Source organism: Lepidochelys olivacea (genome assembly GCF_965140295.1).
Source record: "Lepidochelys olivacea isolate rLepOli2 genome assembly, chromosome: 2".
NCBI lineage: Eukaryota > Metazoa > Chordata > Testudines > Cheloniidae > Lepidochelys > Lepidochelys olivacea.
Window position 1 is genome coordinate 263,128,013 of NC_140412.1, and position 19,068 is coordinate 263,147,080.

Genomic DNA, 19,068 nt, shown 5'->3' on the forward strand with positions numbered 1-19,068 from the left:
TTAAAAAAAAAAAAAGTTCTTCACACAACACACAGTCAACCTGTGAAAACTCGTTGCCATTGGGATGTTGTGATGACCAAAAGTATAACTAGGTTCAAAAAAGAATGAGATAAGTTCATGGAGGATAGGTCCATCAATGGCTATGAGCCAAGACAGCCAGGGTCACAACCTCCAAATGCCAGAAGCTGGGGATCACAGGGGATGGATCACTCGCAATCGCTCTGTTCTGTTCATTCCCTTTGAAATACCTGGCACTGGCCACTGTCAGAAGGATACTGGGTTGGATGGACTATTGTTCTGGACCCGTGTGTGTTCTTATGTATTTACAGCCATGAAAATATATGGTTGAATTGGCTACCAAATTAAATTTAAAAGTCTCCACCATGTCTCCCCACCAACATCTTCCAAGTGATCCTTGCCATATAAATATACCACACACTTTGCATACTGTAAACAATATATGGTTTATTCCATTTTATTAGTATTGGAAATTGAATATCCAAAGAGCTGGGGTTTGTTTTGTTGACAAATATGTGTAACATTCTAACTACATTCCAGATGTAACATTTACACTGAAAAATATTTACAGGTTCAATTTCATACACAAAAAGTTTCAAATACAAATACAGTTAATACAAACCCCCCCAGAAACTCTGTGACCGCACAGATTTGTTATGGCCTTTAGTTAAGTTCAAGTATTTTCCAGTGGAATGGAATGCAAGCAACAAGGTAATTTGGCTTCTACCTGGGACATTCCAGGCCCTGAATAAAAAAGATGAGCACTTTATCTGACATGGTTTAGTGAATATATTCAGCATTTAGGATTAAACAAACTACACAACTAAACCCATATGCTCTGTAAATGAAATGACTAACCTGTAAAAGAAGTGAAGCATTAAACACATACCATATAGTGATCTCTTTCAGGAAGGATGCTGCATGTGAATTAGTTACAATTGTATGAGCAGTCAGACGGTTAGCTCCTGATGGATTTTTACCTAATCTGGGACCCGACTTTTTGCCATATTGCTTAAGATGGTTATGTTTATTGTGCCTCCTAATATTTCTCCTTCCCATAAAAAAATGGGATTTCTTTTTTGAGAGCGGCACAGATTCATTTACGAGGCAGTATTAAATCCCGGTAGCCTGGTGCAATGATGACCTCTGAAGGCCTTAGAGGGTATAACCAACAAAAGAGGGAGAACTGCTTGGGAGGGCCCCGAGGGATCTGAAAGGCGTAATGGGAGGGCATTCAGCAACATAACATAATAATACTAATGTACATTTCTCCGGGTCAATTCTGTCCCTTGCTTTGGCTCCTGCATGCTGCTCCCATGGCAAATAAGGGCTGTAATTGAGTCAAAGGGGCTGGGGAAGAATTCCCCTAGTGTAAGAGCAGCTATAAGTGTGCCTAGGCTACCCAGTGTGGGACTCTTGCTGTGCTGGTTGTGAGTTGAAAGGGAATCCTCCATAGCACTGAGTGCCACAGAGATTTTGGGTCACGGGTCATCCCAAAGGCTGCTGGAGGGTAGAGAAGCTCTGCAGAGGTGCAACACAGAGCGGGTCTTCTCACCTGTAGGTCTCAAGGTGCTTTACCAAGGGGGGTAAATGTTATCAGCCCCATGTTACAGATAAGGAAACAGAGGGTAAGTGACTCAACCAAGGTCACAGAGATTATCAGTACCATGGTGGGGAACAGAACACAGGTCTCTTGATTCAGTTTTATCACCAACCACTCGGTCACGCCTGCCTTACAGGCTGAATAGCAGGAAAAAAAAATCTCCTAATCACGAATGCTCTAAGACAGTGACATATTCTCTCAAGGGAAGTGGTGGAAGCCCCATGCCCGGGTCTTTGATAAGTTAACATGAGACTGGACAGAGCCCTGGACAATATGCTGCAAGAAATGAGCTAGTACTGGCCCCTGTGGGGCTGGACCAGATGTGACTTCATAGCTCTTTCCCGACTCTAACTTTCATGGGTGAAATGCTCCGCCGTTGAAGTCACTGGCAAGACTCCTATTGACTTGAATGGGGCCAGGATTCTGCAGTCTACTATTATCACATTGCCACTGCCTAGCCATGCAGGCATGCTGTTCAACACTGCAATGCAGATGCATTGGGGTATATGGAAAACATTGGGTTACGTTCTGCCCCATCTTATGTCCCATGCAATTTTGCTGATCGTACGGGTTCACTTGACTGGGGTAGCGAATTAATCAGGACAGAATTTGGACTATTGTGTACAACCCTGACATGCTCGCAACCATCATCTGACCCGTTAAGCTCACGTTGTAGAATGGGGGGTAAGGAGAATCACACAATGAGACATTCAATAGGTACCGAGTACCCAACTTCCCTACAGTTTGGGTGTTAATTTGGTGTCCCTCCAGCAGAAATACAGATCATTAATCACCCATGGTAACACTAAGAACCTGGCATAGGCTACCTAGAAGGGTCAGGAAATTCAGAGAGGCTTCTGAAATCCCATCTTTAACTCACTCCCTTTTTAACAAGGCATCACAAGCAAGTCCTCATTCATGGCTCTCAAGTCATCTGCTTTTCACCACAGCAAGTGACACCAGGAAACCAAACCAAACGCCCAACACAATCATCTTGGAACAGAAAATGTTTCTACATGGAAAACCTGTATGCCACATATTGGGCTGCCTAAAACAGTGAACTGGAGCCAAGAGGTTGAACATGGGGCTTGAACTGCTGCAGTCTAATCCTCTCTCTGACACTGACCCGCTGGATGCCTTGGGTAAGTGTCTTAACCATGCTGGATAAAGTGGGGTTAATAATAGGTGTGTTGCGGGTTAGTTAGCTCTTTGTACAGCATTAGGCGTGGGTGATAAGAGATTATAACTATAGACCACTCAGAAAGGAGGTTATACTAGAACTGACAAGAGAGTATTAACAGCAAAATCCTGCAATCGCTGACAGTCCTTAGCCCCAGGGATGGTGGCTGCAATGGCCCTCACAGACCCAAAGAGGTTGTGCATCCCTTCCTAATATAATAAACAATAAGGGCCAATTATACATTTATTAGACCGAGCTCATGTGATGGACTCTGAGATGTCTGATTTAAAGCTTGTTTCTCTGCCTCCTGGGCAAATGCTCAGCATTAGCCACACTTACAAATAAAGTCAGAGCCAAGGGGCTGGCTCTGTTTCTCCAGCTGGCTATTCTTGGTGCAGCAACAGCAATCAAAGCAGGATTGAATTAAACAACAGCAACCGAGGCACACAGAGCACTCCCTGAAGATTAATGACTAGCTGATGAGGCCAATGGAAACCTGGGGTCAATTACAATCCATCAGGAGTTACACAGGAAATGCTGAGGGATGGAGGCTGTTGTGTGTTTATCCTGGTTATAACAGCAACAATCCAAACTCCCCCTTGCAGCGGAGAGTCACTGCTCTGCTCCAGCGGGACACGTTTCAATGGGCCTGCTGCATTGTGAGTCATCTCTAAGGAAAAAAACATGCAGCATCCGACCCTCAGTCTACTCAGAGCTTCCATCAGAGTCATCATGGGGAGCACAGGGTCAAAGCTAAACCAGGGAGATTCACATAGATGTGAAATATAAACGTCCACCCTGGGCAGCATAATACGTAAACCAATAGCCAGCTGTGGGCCTGACTTCACCACGGCATCTCTCCTCTTCAGAATATGCACCAGAGTCAAGGGATCGGCAGCACACTGAATTTTTAATGGAACCCACCATTATCAAACAACCCCTCTTAGATTTTAGGTATGGCCCAAGTTTAACAGGAATAATTTAACTCCATGCAAAATGCAAAGTCGTTCCATGGAGTAAAGAGAAAGGGCTCAGCCATGAGGAGCAGACAGATATGTTTCTTCCACCCTCACCATGTTGTAAATATTAGGAGCCTTTTGTGCAAAACTCACGGCTAAAGTGAGTTCTTCCCTAAGACAGACACATGGAGTAATCCTGACCTATCCTGTTGAGGAAATCCACTACACGTGCCCTTTAAGAATAAAGCTGCATTCCTTTAAACCAGAGGTGGGCAAACTACGGCCCATGAGCCACATCTGGCTTGTGGGACCCTCCTGCCTGGCCCCTGAGCTCCTGACCCGGGAGGCTAGCCCCTGGCCCCTCCCCTGCTGTTCCCCCTCCCCCTCAGCATGCCATGCCACACTCTGGGGAGCTGGGCAGCGCAGTTGCAGAGCCACAGACTGACCCGGTACTCTGAGTGGCACGGCTGCAGCACCGCCAGCCACCGGTGCTCCAGGCAGCATGGTAAGGGGGCGGGGGGGTTGGATAGAGGGCAGGGGAGTTTGGGGGTGTGGTCAGGGGTGGGGGTTGGATAGGGGTCAGGGGAGTCAGAGGGTGGGGAACAGGGGGGTTGGATGGGGCAGGGGTCCCAGAGGGGCAGTCAGGAATGGTGGGGGGTTGGATGGGGTGGCGGGTCCAGGGGACAGGGAGCAGGGGGTGGTAGATGGGGCAGGAGTTCCAGGGGGGTCATCAGCGGGCAGGGAACAGGGGGGGGGTTGGATGGGGCAGGAGTCCCCGGGGAGCCGTCAGGGGGTGAGACGCGGGGGGGTCAGATAGGAGGCGGCGGCCGGGCCACACCTGGCTGTTTGGGGAGACACAGCCTCCCCTAACTGGCCCGCCATACAATTTTGGAAACCCAGTGTGGACCTCAGGCCAAAAAGTTTGCCCACCCCTGCTTTAAACAGAACTGATGGTTTGTGATCAGTCCCTTCGAGTCACTCATTCATTTTCAAAAATCGTACAGAGTAGATTCTGCTTCCAGGAGATGTCCTCCAATGGGAACAGGATCAAACTCTAAATTACGTCATAGATGGCTAAGCAAAATATATTAAACATTTTTGCCAGACGCTCTCACGAGCTGCTCATTGTATTCCTTTTCAAGCAATCATTTGCTCAGTCACGATCACTGATGATGTTGTAGGGCTTTGGAAAGTGCATTATTAGGTCCTGCCTGAATACAGCACTTCAGCACGAGTCGGCCCATAGGGCTACTTACTTGCTTAAAGTTAAGCACATTCTTAAGTGCTCTGCTCATTCAGAGTCTTTAGAGGTTTATCATGGACTGAGATTTATGGGTCTAATCCTGGAAGCTCTTGAATGCACCCTGCAAAGTCACAGTAGGAATTGAGGACATCTAGGCACCTGGCAGGAACAGGCTCTCCGCGAGAGCAACAGAGCAGAAAATGGGGCAGTTATTCATTTACTTTTTTACTTTAGCTGGTCCAGTGACACCTAGGCCGATAAATCACTCAGCCATGTTCCCAGGGGTCAGGATTACATTTCTGCTCCTTGTTACCAGAGTTCATTCCCAACAAAGCCACAGATGCACTCAGTTTTGTACAAGTCAGATACATGATGAAAAAAACACATTGCCAACGTATTTCTTACACAGAGTGTTTGAAAAAGAGAAACCCTTCTAGTTGGAGCCACACTGTGTTTAGGGTCCTAGCCCGGCTTGCCTCACTGACATGAATAGCCTCATGGAAGTCAATGGTGATGTCTAGCCCGGGCTTCTTTTCTTAAGATTTCCCCACTTCTCCCACCATCGGTTCACTTTCTCCCGCAGACCTAGAGCAGACAAGGTGCCAGCAGCCACTGGCATTGTTAAGCACCATGTTGCATAGACTTGGTCTGCATTAGCATTGCATTGTGGGTATCTCCAGTGGTAAACTTTAGCCAAAATAACCTGGTGTAGACAAGTCCAGTGGAACTAGTCGTGTGAGCAAGGCAAGGGGATTTGGTCCTTAAACTGCCTTTTTGTGAATGGTCCCTCTCCTGTCCCCATTAAAGTCAAGCGGGCAGATTCTCAGCTTGGGTCAGATGAAGTAAATGAAGCTGAACCAAGTGACACCAGCTGAGGATCTGGCCCAAGGGCTGGCGATTTGACTTCCAAGAGAGGAAGATCAGCCACCATTCTGAGTTGGTGGGTTTTTTGGTGGGGGTGGGAAGTTGTAAAAATCATCGTGTGGTTGATATTACATTATATATATCTGTAGCTCACACAATATTTGTATGTGTGTGTATATATACTTAAATATACATCTCCACACACACGCCGTACACACTATGCATTGATCTATTTGTCTGCAACTATTTCTAAGCTTTTGATTAAAACAAAAGTACTTGATAACAAAATTTGTCAGCACTGGTCTTCTGATCTCTACCAAGAGTTAACACAGACATTAGAAACTTTGAATTTCATTTTACTGGTTGCTTAAAGGCACTTTTGCTTAAGATGTGCAGTAGCAGTGTTAAAAAACGTCTAACTGCTGCAATTCCCACCAGCTCTGGAACGAATGCTACACTGCAGCATCATTACAATGCAAATTTACTGCAAATGCTATGTAGCAATTGATCCCGGTTGCTTTGCAGTTCAACACTGATTGAGGGAAAGAAAGGATACAACATTTACCTCAACGCTAATCACTCAGGGTGGCGTACATTCTTTAAAATATGGCTACTGTGCTTCTGACTGTCTTCATGTTCCGTTAATGCATGGTTAGAGCTCCTGGCTGCAACCTCTGTTGAGTTCATCTCCAATGACTGCTTGTTAGTGCATGTAAGAATCCAGGCAGGAAACGAGCCAGCCCAGTGGATCGTGGCCATTTATGTAACATCTCACCATTTTCCCCTTTAACAGAGGAATTCAAATTAATTGGAGGAAGGACATTTAGTAATTAAACAGTTCTCAACACAAGTACAGTACTATAGCCTCATGATGCAGGACAGGAGCAGCTCAGGGTAGTCAAGACGTTTCTTCTGAATGATCAGCAGAGTCCCCTTCCCACCAGCCAGCTCGCTTGTCAGTCCAGTCTCTGTCGCAGAGAGCTGGCAGTGGGTCATCCTGGGCAAACAGCTAGCGAGTGACATAAGAAGAAAGGCTGTTACTCCTGCCCCTAAGCAGTGCCGGGGACGGGGAGGCGGGGAGGGCGGCACCATACAGTTTAGCTCGATGGAGGTTCCCAGAGAGAATATGGACTAGGCAAGAAAGGGAATGTTTTTGTTAACACACCAGAAGACATTATTCAAATGTAATGTTTGAAACAACTCATCCTTCATCTATGTTGACTCCCACATACAAATTGTGCCTGTGCTCTGTGAATTGAATTCTAGACAATGCTGGAAAAAACCATGCCCCTACTTACGTTGCCCTGTCTGTGAGCTACGGTCAAGCACCTAATTATATCCATACAGAAGTCTTTCCATCTTTGCTGCTAGAACTGCCTTTTTCTGAACTGGCTTTGGGCTTAGCACCTTGTTTCTCGTGGGCAGTATTGACCCTGTTCTGTTCTACCACAGTCCCACCTGAAGGTGGGCTACTGGTTCTGGAAGGCTGCATGTTGGCCTGAGTAGCATTGTAGCTCTGGAATGCTATGTCTAACTGCTCCTGGGCCACCCTCAAGTGTTTATGAAGGGTGGACAGATCTGGTGGGATGTTCTCGTCTGGGCTTGTGCACTGTTGTTCTTGAGCAACATTAGCCAAGTTCTGCTCATGGGCCAACAAGCTATTTGGAACCTTTGCAGGCTTCTCCGATTTCACGACCAGGTTATACTCGGGAGGACAGGAGATATTCTTCGAGTAGGAATAGTTGTATGGAGGCTGCCTGAAACTATTAATCTTTCTGTTGCGAATGGCATCTCTAATGGTCCCAAACCCCAAGTGGAACATTTCACACATGTTGAGCAACAGACACAGGCAGCTCACAACATACATCACCAGGAGGAAGATGGTCTTCTCTGTTGGCCTTGACACAAAGCAGTCCACAGTGTGAGGGCAAGGGGCTCTGTTGCAGACGAAATACGCTTCCACCTCAAAGCCATAGAGAAAATACTGCCCAACCAAGAAACAAACTTCAAATGAAGCTCTGGCAAGGAGCTGGAAGACGTAAATCTTCATCAGCCCTTCTTGCTGGATGCGTCTCCTACCATCGTGCTTCTGCTGCTCCTTGCTCTTCTTGTTTGCTTTCGCTTTCTCCTCATTTTCCACCGTGTTATCGGAGATCATGGGCTCCTCTTCGTCTGCTTCCAAAGGGTCTTCCAAGTTACGGACAGCCTGCCAGTTCAAAGCAAACTGCTTCTTCTTTTTCTTGAGTACCTTAAGCCTCTTCTCCTCCTCGGAGGACCTAGCGATCCTGTGGATGGCATAGCCCAGGTACATGATGGAAGGGGTTGAGATCATGATGATCTGGAAGACCCAGAACCTGACATGTGACAGCGGTGCAAAGGCATCGTAGCAGACATTGTCACAGCCTGGCTGCTTGGTGTTACATGTGAACTTGCTCTGTTCATCTGAGTATATGGACTCCCCTCCGACAGCTGTCAGGACGATACGGAAGACGATCAGTACGGTGAGCCAGACCTTCCCCACAAAAGTGGAGTGATTGTGAATTTCTTCTAGCAGGCGGGTGAGAAAACTCCAGCTCATGTTGGTCATAAGGGCTAATCATTTATAACCTGCAAGAAAAGCAGGAAGAAAAAACATAACATATAAGTTCATGTAGCTCTGTTTGTTCATGGCAACAGACCTCATTATAATAGTGGCATTGGTACGTAGCAGGATGATATCAGAGTGAAGGCATTTTATTCCAGAGATCAGCATCACTATTATGAGAGGCTCAGCATAAGGGGAATTTTAATTTGTACATTGCAAGGGACTGAAACAATTAAGAGTTTTACTTTACATCACTATATCCAAGCTCATTGTAAGTAGTTTCCATTATTTGCACAAAGAAGTACAGTACGCTGGATATGTTTAGGCCATGATCTTATAGTGATCTCCCATGGACAAACCCCTTCAGTCAATGGGACTCCGTGTGGGTTGAGAGGTCTGTCCATTCATTGCAGGATCAGGGCCTTATACTATAAACAAACTGATGGCCATTTAGGAATCTCACAATTGTCACTATGCTGCCACCAGTACTTTGAACTTGATGACGTAGGGACAGAGATCTGATTCTCCTACTCCAATAACACAGGTCCCCCTACCACTGGAGCTAAATGCTAACTGAGACTCTCTGTTAGCAATACAGATCCTATGACACAGCTGAAGAGCTATGATTCTATCAGTGGAGTGCCTAACATGCTAGTAGTCAATTACAATATATAAGAGATAGTCAATAGGTACATAAACACTGAAAGCAGGTATCTGTACACATTACACACACAAAAGCTACACTAAAAGAACATCATTAAGGTTGACAAAAACAATGAGGAGTCTGGTGGCACCTTAAAGACTAACAGATTTATCTGGGCATAAGCTTTCGTGGGTAAGGGTTTTTTACCCATGAAAGCTTATGCCCCAAAAAATCTGTTAGTCTTTAAGGCGCCACTGTACTCCTCGTTGTTTTTGTGGATACAGACTAACATGGCTACCCCCCTGATTATTAAAGTCGCAAAGTCAAGCAGTCAAAGGTAAGGAGATGCCAGAATTAAGGTCGCCTGTGTAACCTTAACTTGGCCCTCTTGTGCATATGCATTAAGACACAGGCTTTAATCAAAAGATCTCATACTATATTTTCCACAGAACCAGGGGTGGTGCTGGGGGCAGGGGGTTTACCAAGGAAATACTGTTTGAATGTAACCAGAGCAATCTATCTATGGCACCTGTAGCAACTGCCATTCTCTGACTGCCTCATTCTGAAGGCAGAGCAGAGAGAGCAGCAGCTGCTGCCCTGCCCGGGCTGGGGGCAGAGGTGCCCAAGAGCAGTCCCTGGCCTGTCCCCGCCCACTGGGGCATATTGCCCAAGGCAGCTCCCTGAAGGCTCTGTCAGCCCCAGAGTTGGGTCCCCCACCACTTGGGTGGCTCTTACCCATAGTGGCTGTGAGCACTGCGTGGCTCTGGCTTCCAATGGGCCAGGGGACAAGGCCATGGATGGTCACTACTTGGGTGTTCCTCATTTTCTGGAAGCCCAGTTTGAGACCCTGGAGTCTGATTTGCAGAAGTGCTGAGCACTCACAGTTGCAACTGAAGTCAATGGGCGCGGTGCCTTGAACAAATAAACTGCTGTATAATGCTGAAAAATCAAGTCCTCATCATCTCACCCAAATTTACACTTTTAATCTGAATCTCTCTGTGCCTCAGCCCTCCATCTGTAAAATGGGGATAACACCACTCCCACACCTCCCAGGGGTGTTGTGAAGATAAATTAATTAATGTTTATGAAGCACTGGATACTACAGTGATGAGCACCATAGAAAATCCCACAAGGAAATTAATAAGAGCAGGATTTGAATAGTGTGTGGTAAATAAGTCATGGGGCTGCACACTGAACAACGAGGCTAAAACAAAATACTGAATAGCGCTGCTCACTAAGTGGGCACTGTCCAGGCTGTTCACTGAATGAGGCAGATGTCCTGTGGAAAAAACAGTATGTGATCATGTCATTAAAGACGGTATCATAATGCGTGCATATGAGGGAACTGAAATAAGGTTGCACAGGCAACCTTAACTCTGGCAGTTCCCGACCTTTGCGTGCTTGACTTTACAACCCTAATAATGTTCTTTTGACAGGTTTTGTGTTAATGTCCTAGGTTTTTTAAAATGCAAACTGAAAAAAACAGAAATGTCATCATGTGGCATCATATTGACACCCACCAGCCCTCCGCAGGGTTGGAACCTTTAGATCCATCGCACAGAGCTCTGCCATGTGAGCTAAGGGCGTAGTAGGTTGTCATGCGCTGTGTGGACCAGGCTCACAGAGGGACGAGATGCACACTTTGCCGGTGGGTTTCACAGGTATTGCTGACAGCAGAGGAATGGGGAGACTCAGGAATCTGGGTTCCAGTCCAGGCTCTGGAAGGGCATGTGCTCTCGTGGCTCAGACTCTTCTGTCCGTTCCCCACAAACCTGACCCCTTCTGCCCTGTTCCTCCCACCTGCCCCATCCCTGGCTCCTTGCCCCAGACTCATTCTCCTTGTCTACCCAGTCCCAATCTCTCCCTCTGGGCTAGCTATCCAAGTCCCTGTATCTCCTCCTCCCCACACACCCCTCAAATGTCCCCTATCACTGCAGTACCAGAGCATGCAAGAATTGTTATCCTCACAACACCCCCATGAGGCAGAACAGTGTTCTCATCCCCATTTTACAGATGGGGAACTGAGGCATTGAGAGGCTAAGTGACGTGCCAAAGGTCATGCAGGAAGCCTGTGAAGCAGCAGGGAATTGAACATGGCTCTCCCAAGTCCTAGTCAAGTACCTTAACCACTGGATTGTCTTTCCTTCTCTCCCACATTTCTATCACTGGTTCCCAGACCCAGTCTCTCCCAGCCTGCAGTCTCAGTCTCCTTCCCCAAGCTGTTCCAGCCTCCCCTCCCCACAACTACCAGTCCCAGCCTCCCCACCCAACTAATTCCAGATGCCTCTCCCTCCCCCGCTCTGTCTCAATCTCCTTTCCATTCCAGTCCCAGCCTCCTATCTCCTCCCCACTCCAGCTCCCAGTCCCAGTCTCCCCTCCATCCTATGGTCCCCAGTCTCCTTGCCCAGCCAGTCCCAGTTTCTCTCCCATCCAGTCCCAATCCCCCCCCCCAAATCCCAGCTGCAGTACCATAGATAGATTTCTCTGGTTACATTCAAACAGTATTTCCTTGGTAAACAACCACTGCAAATCCCTCAGGGCAGGGACCCTCTTTGTGTTCTATATTTGTACAGCCCCGAGAGTAGTTGGGTCCTGGTTCACAACTAGGGCACCTAGGCACTGCTGGAATATAAACAATAATCATGGTTGGATGCATGCATCAAAAGATGCAAGTACTCAGAACCAGCTGCAGTGAGCTTGGGGACGTCAGTTTATGGCGGTGGCATGCCTGTTGGTTTTAACTTCACTTGCATCAGACCAGTGTCTTGAAACAGGCTGCAAGGTAACAGCGAGTTTTGGGATCCTATATGTAAGCAGAGTCAGGATGAGCTCCACCCTGACATCTGGTGGTGAGGTGTGGCAAGTTGTGGAAAAGAACTTCAGGGACTGATCTCATTTGCATAGGCACACCCACCCCGCCTAGAATGAGGCCATAGTTGCCCAAATGGTCACTTTGGCTGCTGTGGGATCCCCCTGTTATCGGGGCAGGAAGAATAAATTGTTATTACCCCGATTATGGGAATCAAGGACAGTGGAACTGTACTTGGCCTTTTGTTATGATGGAGGGACTGGCCATCAACTAAGTAGCACTCGCTAGGCAAAGGACTTGGGTTCCAAAACTCTGTGAATTGAGAGAGAGAGGTAGGCTAGGGATAGGTATTAATACTTGGTGGTATAGGCCCCCTGGTGAGGGCCTTACATGTTAATTGCACTTCCTCCTCTCCACTGTGGAATCTCAGAGCTAATTTTGATTCCATGAGGAGTCTAGTTACAGGCTGCTGAGCTGAATTCACTTTGGGCCAATGGTGTACCAGCACTGAGGCTCCCCTACTACAAGCTGAAATCACCAAAGAGCTGAACTGACTAAGAGCTGAAATCACAGAGCGTTGTGTTAAGTAGTGGGGGAGCCTGAAGATATATGGTGGAGCAGTTTGCGGGACGGCGAGCAGAGCGGCTTGAGGAGCAGAGCAGTTTGTCAGATGCCTAGAGCAGCTCATGGGGCGGCTGGCAGAGCGGAGCTCCATGGAGAGGTGGGGCCATCAGCTTTAGACCACGTAAGGTGCCCCTTAACCCTCCCCCCCCAATCTCCACCCAGGTTGGGAGGTAAAGCTCTGCAGATAAACTTTTGAACTCTGGGGCTGCCCTGACCAGGAACAGAGACTTTTTGGTCGCTGGACTTTTGGGACTTTGGGTGATTTTGGGTTGCTGGACTCAAGAACCAAAGGGAAAGGGGCATGCCCCAATTTGCTTGGGGTGGGTTTTTTGCTCATGGGTTGTGTTATGAATCCTGTGGGTGGTGTTTCCCCAACATAATGCCACATTGTTCCTCTCTGTTATTAAAAGGCTTTTTGCTACACTCAGACTATGTGCTTATGAGAGGGGAAGTATTGCCTCTTGGAGGCGCCCAGCGGGGGTGGTATATACTTGTCCCAGGTCACTGGGTTGGGGCTCGAGCCGGTTTTGCATTGTGTTATTGGAATGGAACCCCTAGATAGCGAACCCGGCCCTTGTTGCTGCCAATTCTGACAGGCAGAAGGGTTACATTTTCATTACTATAGGGCAGTGGAGAAAGTGGGTGTGTCAGAGTTCCCCGTATTCTGAACGGACAGCGATCCTACACTATCCTGCTCGCCCGTGCCACTCAGTCAGCAGTTGATACAGGAAAGAATGAATTATGGACCTGATCCCGAGTGGTGCTGCAGGGCCAGAGGATGTTCAACATCCTGCAGAATCCAGCTCTGATTCCTGAAGCCCGTTTTGTAAGCAAGCCAAGAAACACAAAACCAAGCAAACAAGAGCAGGATTATTTTTTTCCCCAGAGTAATGGAGCTTTTGAAAACCCTTTGAAAACCAGGTGCTTAAGAAAGTTTAAATCAAATACAAGCCCTTTAAAGAATCAATCACACATAAAGCATGTGAGTATTGTAAGAGGCAGATGACTGGGAAGGAACAATATATTATTATTATACAGATTTGGGGTTAGCATTAGCTTTATTTTTAATAGGGCTTCCCCACTTTCCCTTTTCAGGGCACAGCTACTCAGACACACAGATAAAGGCAAGTAGACATTACTGCCTGATTTGCAAGCACACCTCATTAGGGTAAGCTCCGGACCTCTACAAGAGTAGTGCTCACAGCATCCACTTTGCTGTGCCCTGCTATTCACACCCCCTTGGTCTGAACTGTGAGGCAGCGTAGATGTCATTTGGTCCGGCACTTTGTGTCCCCCCTCCCCCCCGGGTGTTTGGGCCAGAGACAGAGATTGATGAGCCAGCTAGAGCCTCAGTTATCAGCGATGGGTTTCTTAGCTCAGGCAGGAGCAGCCCATGCATCTCAAACCAGAGATTCAATACATTCTGCTGACGACCCACCCAGGGGAGCGGCATAACATCTACATGCCTTCATTGGTGCCTGCAAATAATTGCTCCATAATTATAGTGCAAAATTATTGACAGGCCCAAATTGCAGATGCAACATGGGAAGCTGTTTGTTCTGTTTGCTTTTTATAAATCAGGATCTTCTGAACCTGCTTTTAAAAAAAAAAATTGAGAGCAAAATGAGATTGCTGTTTTCAGACTCCCAACTACATTACTGCCATTTACAGAAATGTGCTTTGCAAGGAATCCAGTTTGTATGAATTACTTTTGCTCTGCACCAAGCCCCATCAGCATGCTTGGTACCGTCTGCGACCCAAAGGAAGACACTGTCCCTGACCCATGTAGTTTGCATTCTAAAGCAGGGCAGCTATACACATCACACACATTGGGCCTGGCTCGACATCACAGATGTCCAGAGGTGAAAGTAAGCTGGTCTGGTCTGGCACAGCATACTGGCAAGAGCCAGTACGCCGTGCCGGACCGGACTGGCTTCCCCAGCGGTGATTTAAAGGGCCCGGTACTCCTGCCACTGCAGGGAGCCCCGGGCCCTTTAAATCACCTCCGGAGCTCCGGCAGTGGGGCTCGGGCGGGGTCTCCCCGCAGTAGCCGGAGCACCGGGCCCTTTAAATCTCCACCTGAGCCTGGCTGTTGGAGCCCCGGGGCTCGGGCAGCTGGGCCCCAGCAGGGATTTAAAATGCTTGGAGCTCTGCGGTCACTCCTGAGCTCCCAGCTGCCTCTGCAGCGGGGTGATTTAAAGGCCCCAGGTCTCCCAGCCAGAGCCCCGGGGCCTTTAAATCGCCTCTTCCGGTTGAGGCCACGCCCCCATTCAGGACTCCAGCTACCAGTAAAAAGAAAAGGAGTACTTGTGGCACCTTAGAGACTAACCAATTTATATGAGCATAAGCTTTCGTGAGCTACAGCTCACTTCATCGGATGCATACTGTGGAAACTGCAGAAGACATTATATACACAGAGACCATGAAACAATACCTCCTCCCACCCCGCTCTCCTGCTGGTAATAGCTTATCTAAAGTGATCACTCTCCTTACAATGTGTATGATAATCAAGATGGGCCATTTCCAGCACAAATCCAGGTTTTCTCCCCCCCCCCCTTTTTTTTTTCCAAAAACCACACACACAAACTCACTGTCCTGCTGGTAATAGCTTATCCAAAGTGACCACTCTCCTTACAATGTGTATGAAAAACAAGGTGGGCCATTTCCAGGACAAATTCAGGTTTTCTCACCCCCCCACCCCCATACACACACAAACTCACTCTCCTGCTGGTAGGTTTCAGAGTAACAGCCGTGTTAGTCTGTATTCACAAAAAGAAAAGGAGTACTTGTGGCACCTTAGAGACTAACCAATTTATTTGAGCATGAGCTTTCGTGAGCTACAGCTCACTTCATCGGATGCTGGTAATAGTTCATCCAAAGTGACCACTCTCCCTACAATGTGCATGATAATCAAGGTGAGCCATTTCCAGCACAAATCCAGGTTTTCTCACCCCCCCCCCCCACACACACAGACTCACTCTCCTGCTGGTAATAGCTCATCCAAACTGACCACTCTCCTTACAATGTGTATGATAATCAAGGTGGGCCATTTCCAGCATAAATCCAGGTTTAACCAGAACGTCTGGGGGGTGGGGGGGTTAGGAAAAAACAAGGGGAAATAGGCTACCTTGCATAATGACTTAGCCACTCCCAGTCTCTATTTAAGCCTAAATTAATAGTATCCAATTTGCAAATGAATTCCAATTCAGCAGTTTCTCGCTGGAGTCTGGATGTGAAGTTTTTTTGTTTTAAGATAGTGACCTTCATGTCTGTAATTACGTGACCAGAGAGATTGAAGTGTTCTCCGACTGGTTTATGAATGTTATAATTCTTGACATCTGATTTGTGTCCATTTATTCTTTTACGTAGAGACTGTCCAGTTTGACCAATGTACATGGCAGAGGGGCATTCGTGGATGTGCAGGTGAACGAGCCTCTGATAGTGTGGCTGATGTTATTAGGTCCTGTGATGGTGTCCCCTGAATAGATATGTGGGCACAGTTGGCAACGGGCTTTGTTGCAAGGATAGGTTCCTGGGTTAGTGGTTCTGTTGTGTGGTATGTGGTTGTTGGTGAGTATTTGCTTCAGGTTGGGGGCTGTCTGTAGGCAAGGACTGGCCTGTCTCCCAAGATTTGTGAGAGTGTTGGGTCATCCTTCAGGGTAGGTTGTAGATCCTTAATAATGCGTTGGAGGGGTTTTAGTTGGGGGCTGAAGGTGACGGCTAGTGGCATTCTGTTATTTTCTTTGTTAGGCCTGTCCTGTAGTAGGTGACTTCTGGGAACTCTTCTGGCTCTATCAATCTGTTTCTTCACTTCCGCAGGTGGGTATTGTAGTTGTAAGAATGCTTGATAGAGATCTTGTAGGTATTTGTCTCTGTCTGAGGGGTTGGAGCAAATGCGGTTGTATCGCAGAGCTTGGCTGTAGACGATGGATCGTGTGGTGTGGTCAGGGTGAAAGCTGGAGGCATGTAGGTAGCAATAGTGGTCAGTAGGTTTCTGGTATAGGGTGGTGTTTATGTGACCATTGTTTATTAGCACTGTAGTGTCCAGGAAGTGGATCTCTTGTGTGGACTGGACCAGGCTGAGGTTGATGGTGAGATGGAAATTGTTGAAATCATGGTGGAATTCCTCAAGGGCTTCTTTTCCATGGGTCTAGATGATGAAGATGTCATCAATATAGCTCAAGTAGAGTAGGGGCGTTAGGGGATGAGAGCTGAGGAAGCGTTGTTCTAATTCAGCCATAAAAATGTTGGCATACTGTGGGGCCATGCGGGTACCCATAGCAGTGCCGCTGATCTGAAGGTATACATTGTCCCCAAAAGTAAAATAGTTATGGGTAAGGACAAAGTCACAAAGTTCAGCCACCAGGTTGGCCGTGACATTATCGGGGATAGTGTTCCTGATGGCTTGTAGTCCATCTTTGTGTGGAAAGTTGGCGTAGAGGGCTTCTACATCCATAGTGGCCAGGATGGTGTTATCAGGAAGATCACTGATGGATTGTAGTTTCCTCAGGAAGTCAGTGGTGTCTCAAAGGTAGCTGGGAGTGCTGGTAGCGTAGGGCCTGAGGAGGGAGTCTACATAGCCAGACAATCCTGCTGTCAGGGTGCCAATGCCTGAGATGATGGGGCGCCCAGGATTTCCAGGTTTATGGATCTTAGGTAGTAGATAGAATATCCCAGGTCAGGGTTCCAGGGGTGTGTCTGTGCGGATTTGTTCTTGTGCTTTTTCAGGAAGTTTCTTGAGCAAATGCTGTAGTTGCTTTTGGTAACTCTCAGTGGGATCATAGGGTAATGGCTTGTAGAAAGTGGTGTTGGAGAGCTGCCGAGCAGCCTCTTGTTCATATTCCGACCTATTCATGATGACGACAGCACCTCCTTTTTCAGCCTTTTTGATTATGATGTCAGAGTTGTTTCTGAGGCTGTGGATGGCATTGTGTTCTGCACAGCTGAGGTTATGGGGCAAGTGATGCTGCTTTTCCACAATTTCAGCCCGTGCACGTCGGCGGAAGCACTCTATGTAGAAGTCCAGTCTGCTGTTTCGACCTTCAGGAGGAGTCCACCTAGAATCCTTCTTTTTGTCATGTTGGTAGGGAGACCTCTGTGGATTAGTATGTTGTTCAGAGGTATTTTGGAAATATTCCTTGAGTCGGAGACGTCGAAAATAGGATTCTAGGTCACCACAGAACTGTATCACGTTCGTGGGGGTGGAGGGACAGAAGGAGAGGCCCCGAGATAGGGCAGCTTCTTCTGCTGGGCTGAGAGTATAGCTATCACCAGCAGGAGAGTGAGTTTGTGTGTGTGGTTTTTGGGAAAAAAAAGGGAGGGGTTGAGAAAACCTGGATTTGTGCTGGAAATGGCCCACCTTGATTATCATACACATTGTAAAGAGAGTGGTCACTTTGGATGGGTTATTACCAGCAGGAGAGTGAGGTTGGGGGGGGAGGGGGAGGGTGAGAAAACCTGGATTTGTGCTGGAAATGGCCCACCTTGATTATCATACACATTGTAAGGAGAGTGATCACTTTAGATAAGCTATTACCAGCAGGAGAGTGGGGTGGGAGGAGGTATTGTTTCATGGTCTCTGTGTATATAATGTCTTCTGCAGTTTCCACAGTATGCATCCGATGAAGTGAGCTGTAGCTCACGAAAGCTTATGCTCAAATAAATTGGTTAGTCTCTAAGGTGCCACAAGTCCTCCTTTTCTTTTTGCGAATACAGACTAACACGGCTGTTACTCTGAAAGCTACCAGTAAGTCCTTTACGTTACTTTCACCCCTGCAGATGTCACAGATGCACTTCCATCCGTGCAGGTTCTGGCCCCTCAAGCACGAGGAGTGAAATAAATCCTAGCTCCACTGAGCAGTGTGTGCATGTTAATAAAAACACAAAAAGCCCAACCAAGGCAGAACACTCCACCACAACACACACTTCTCCTGGGGAGATGATGAGAGAAAGAACGAACCCATTTGTAAGAGATGGGAGTTATGTCACTTAAAGCATGACTGGAAGGTGCTCAGAGGTGCGATGAGGAGGGCAGTATAAGAAACTATGCCAAACAGAAGTCAACGGCAAAACTCCCATTGACTTGAAGGGCGCCAGGTAGGTTATCAGAAGATTGTCTAATCCAGAGCTCCCCAACCTGTGAGACATGCCCCCTGTGGGGGGAGGGGGGCAGCCTTCACAGGGGGCAGAGAGGGATCTCTACCCAAACCCAGTCCACTCCCAGTTCTGCTCTGGCCCCGCCCCCAGCCGAGGCCCCGAAACCTGGCCCCAGCCGAGGCCTCTGGCTGCAGCTCTGTTCCCAGCCCCGCTCCCGCCCCCAGCTGCAGTCCTAGCCTCAGTCTCCTTACCCCTGGCCGTGCCCCCACCTCCCCCACAAGAGCCGCGGCCCCGCTCCCAGTCCCAACTCGGGGGTGAGGGGGGCATGGGCAGGCAAGGGGAGGGGCGCAACCCTTATAAGTCTGGGGACTACTGTTCTAATCTCTTAGCAGAACACATGTCCTTCTGCCCTTCCCCCTGACTCTCGCACACACATTTCTTTTGG

General features: G+C 47.8%; 1 protein-coding gene across 7 annotated transcripts in view; it reads right to left on the reverse strand.

Moving 5' to 3' along the window:
• Positions 1–473: 473 nt before the first annotated feature.
• GJC2 (gap junction protein gamma 2) overlaps positions 474–19,068 on the reverse strand; it is a 111,144-nt gene continuing 92,549 nt past the window's right edge. For 6 of the 7 annotated variants that reach the window (XM_084621471.1, XM_084621472.1, XM_084621469.1 and 3 more), the window contains one exon: positions 474–8,474. In XM_084621471.1, coding sequence (XP_084477597.1) covers positions 7,201–8,454 — 1,254 coding nt within the window. In that variant the 5' untranslated portion in view covers positions 8,455–8,474 and the 3' untranslated portion in view covers positions 474–7,200. Of the gene's footprint in view, positions 8,475–10,614; positions 10,695–19,068 lie in introns of those variants that run through there. The other variant, XM_084621474.1, reaches the window with a different exon arrangement.